The sequence below is a fragment of the Nematolebias whitei genome, chromosome 14, assembly GCF_014905685.2.
Source record: "Nematolebias whitei isolate Nwh7 chromosome 14, NemWhi1, whole genome shotgun sequence".
NCBI lineage: Eukaryota > Metazoa > Chordata > Actinopteri > Cyprinodontiformes > Rivulidae > Nematolebias > Nematolebias whitei.
Genome location: NC_056511.1, coordinates 29,753,472 through 29,756,907, shown reverse-complemented (window position 1 = coordinate 29,756,907; position 3,436 = coordinate 29,753,472). Strand labels below are relative to the sequence as shown.

Genomic DNA, 3,436 nt, shown 5'->3' with positions numbered 1-3,436 from the left:
AAGAGGGGGGGGGGGGGGTGCCACACAGTGGTAAAAATGGACTTGTCCCAACTTTTTTGGGATTTGTTGACGCCATGAAATTTGGAAACAACAGATTTTTCCCTTAAAATGATACATTCTCTCAGATTAAACTTTTGATCTGTGATTTGTGTTCTAATTTGAATAAAATATTAGATGTTGGCACCTCCACATCATTGCATTCAGTTTTTATTCACAATTTATTTAGTGTCCCAACTTTTTTGGAATCTGGTTTGTAGCTTAGCGGGTCGTTCATTGACAACCTGGAGTCCAAACGAGGTTCACTGAGGTTTAAATTCCTACAGTGAAAGACACCGTGGTTGTTGTTGTGTTCATGCATTTTGTCCACTGAATAAAGCACAAATTACTGACTGCCTCAGATACATGTGTTAGGTGTTGTTCCTCACCTGTAGCCTCCTTCATGGCTTCTGCCTCTTCCCTCGTGTTTACAAATTCTTTTTCTTGTGTTTTTAACTCTTGAATTTTTGAACAGCCCTCCAGGACCATGTATATTTGATTACAGAGAATGTTTGTAGATGCGTCTTTATGCTGCTGAAGCTGCTGCCGTCACGAGAGTCACTTAAAGCAGTTTTTAGTTTCTTCACTCAAACCAGAAAGGATGACTGAAATGTAGGTCGCTGGCTCTCACACGGATGGAAGAACGTGTGACGTAGAACTTTTTCTGAGTACTTCCTAATTCCAAACGATTTTCTTGTTCTGTAAGATACTGCTTCTTATTTGTGGGAGTTTTACTGAATACCGTCCAAACGCTTTTATGTGTGGGCCAAAACAATCCAGACGAAAGGACCACATCAATGTGAATTTAAATCTCAACGTGAACAATATTTTGGAGAAAGGACAAAAGTTTACTGATTTTGGTGGAAAAAGAGTTTTAAATTGTTGTAGATCCAAAACATTAAAAGCTTCATAAACACTAAGTTTGTATCTTTTATTAAAAAGGGTTTAATTTATTAGATTTGTTGGGTCTTTGTTTGTTGTTTTGTAGTGTTTGGAAAGTTAATTTTAGTCTGTTCTCAGCAACAAAAGTGTAATTGGATCAAGTGTCCTTCTATAAGGGGGTCGATCAGTCTTTTGGACCATGGATGGCCCAAAAGGCTGATCGAAGTTCTGAAACATCATCCAGCTGTCAGTCGCTACAACAGATTCATAGAAGGTTTGATAAAGTTGATCAACTCATATGTAAATGATACCATGTTATATTCATTGAAAAATGTCCAGTTTCCCTCTTGATTATTTTATCAACTGTAATATTTAGCCACGTTTTATGAATCATTATCCAAAAGTCTCCTTTCTCGTAGGAATCAGTAAAAGTTTTTAGTGTTTTGTACCATGAAGTGAAAATAAAACAATTATAGCCAAAGGTTTGTATTTTGCTAAATATTGCTCATTTTGAAAATATTGTTTTTCATCTGTTTTGCTGTTAACCATGAACATTATATAAAAAAAGGATTACAAACTAATTTGCAGAAAGTCTGCACGGACCTCTTAAACCAACTGGTCAAAATGATACCATTCTTAAACTGCAGTTGTGGACTGCACAAAATCACTGTAAGGGCCACATATGGCTCCTGGGCCACACTTTGTACACCCGTGGTTTATGGTGACAGAGAGCAGCACCTTCTAAGACTTTCCACCTGTTTTAAACCTGCATTTGTTCAGACTGTCCTCTGGTTCCTCATCTTGTTTTGTTTCTCGCATCTTCAGAAGATGGTGATCGGCAAAAAAGGCCAAATGATAGCTCAGATCGCCAAAGAGGCAAGCGAGGACCTCTGCCAGCTCTACCTGAGGGAAGTGAGGCTCAAGCTCTCTGCTAAGATGAAAAGGTGAAGATGGAGGAACCAGCTGAGGAAAATCCAGAGAACCCTGTCAGATTAGTAATGACTGTTTCTGTAGCGTTGTCTTCAGTCTGTAAACACCATGATCCTCTTTATGTGAAGGACATTGGCTCTTAGCTAATGTCATCTTCTCTTTATGCAGCCATTATTTAACAGTTTCCATGTAAATATGTGACGGACAGGATGCTGTTCTTTAAACGGGGGGTGCTTAAAGTTCATGCGGACCACAGGCTGATCTAAACGTTCAAGTTTCTCCTTATCTTTGGTAACAAACACGGCAGACTCATCAAATGGATGTTTTGACGCAGGTTTGACGGCGTGTTCACGGCTCAGTGGGTTTGGCAAGTTGTGAAAAGGCAGACGTTTTATCTTTGGCTCTCAGAGCTCTTTTTTTTATTTTATTTTTTAACTTGGCCAGTACCAACAAACGTAGATAAACTGGAGTGAGACCTGCAGTCATATTCTCTCAGATGTCCCTGATGGACCATCCAGCCCTGTTCTTTCCACTTCTCCCACTGCCTTTTAAAGTGCAACCATCCATCCCAGCGACTTTCACTTTTTTATTCTGCTGCCTCCCCCAGGTCCCTCTGCTCTTTTGGCTTTCATAAAGCTCAGCTCTTCCCCCGAGGACTGCATTGTCCTCTAATGGACGGAGAAGTGGAGCACTAACCTGATGCTAAAAGGGGACAGATAATGGTGATTAGATTCATCCCTGCTGCCTGTGGGTTAAATCAACAGTTGTTCTATCTGGCCTTCTTTCTGAATCACAAGACGGTGACCTAAAATAAAGGGGGGGGGGGGTCTCAGAGATTGTTTGCCCCTTAAGCTCTTCCTGCTCTTCTAACTGCTGCTACTCTGATTGGATGAGCCAGTTCCATCACAAAGATGTTTGCTCAAACTGGTTAAAATAAAGCTTGTGTCTTAAAAGTTGTCCCTTCAACAGAAACTCTTAATGTTTATAAAATTTAAAAAAGACCCTCATTCAAGGTGGAGTTCAGATTGATTTATTAAAAACTTGTGAATCAAGACGTGAGTCAGCAGAGTCCATCCTCGTGGGTCCGATGAGATCGAGCGAAGGCTGTAGAACCCTTACCATTACTAAAACTCAGTAATGGTAACGGTTTCACAGCCCCCCTCATCAGCTGGTCAGGCCTCCGGTCGGGTCCGTTCTGATGGCGTCGGAGGTGGAATGACACCCTGGATAGTACATCATCTATACTGTAGTGTCTCTTTAAAAAACTTACAGTATAAGATGATATCCTGTCCAGGGCACAAGACACAACGGAGAGCAGCTGCTTCCTGTCGTCTGAGGAGCCTGTTAGCAAAACGTCCATGAATCATTAAAACATTCAAAACGTTTGTAAATAATTTACCATAAGATTAGGCCTGCTTTAACATCTTCTCACCTCTAGATGTTTCCTTCACACTCTGTCGTTTTCTGGTGACTTCGATCTACCCCGACTGTTGGACCCTGACACTTAAAGACCCCCCCACACTGCTCATTAGCATACCGTGATGACATCTGGGGTGGACCGCATGTTTTTTTTTTCCTCTTATCTGTT

The 3,436-nt window shown here is 40.9% G+C and overlaps 1 protein-coding gene across 1 annotated transcript in view; it reads left to right on the top strand.

Annotated features, from left to right (window-relative positions):
• The window catches only part of eral1 (Era-like 12S mitochondrial rRNA chaperone 1), a 25,042-nt gene extending 22,188 nt beyond the window's left edge, over positions 1-2,854 (top strand). Inside the window, exon 11 of the mRNA XM_037688032.1 lies at positions 1,744-2,854. Within this exon, the coding sequence (XP_037543960.1) occupies positions 1,744-1,866 (123 nt within the window). The 3' untranslated portion in view covers positions 1,867-2,854. The remainder of the gene's footprint in view (positions 1-1,743) is intronic.
• Positions 2,855-3,436: the final 582 nt, after the last annotated feature.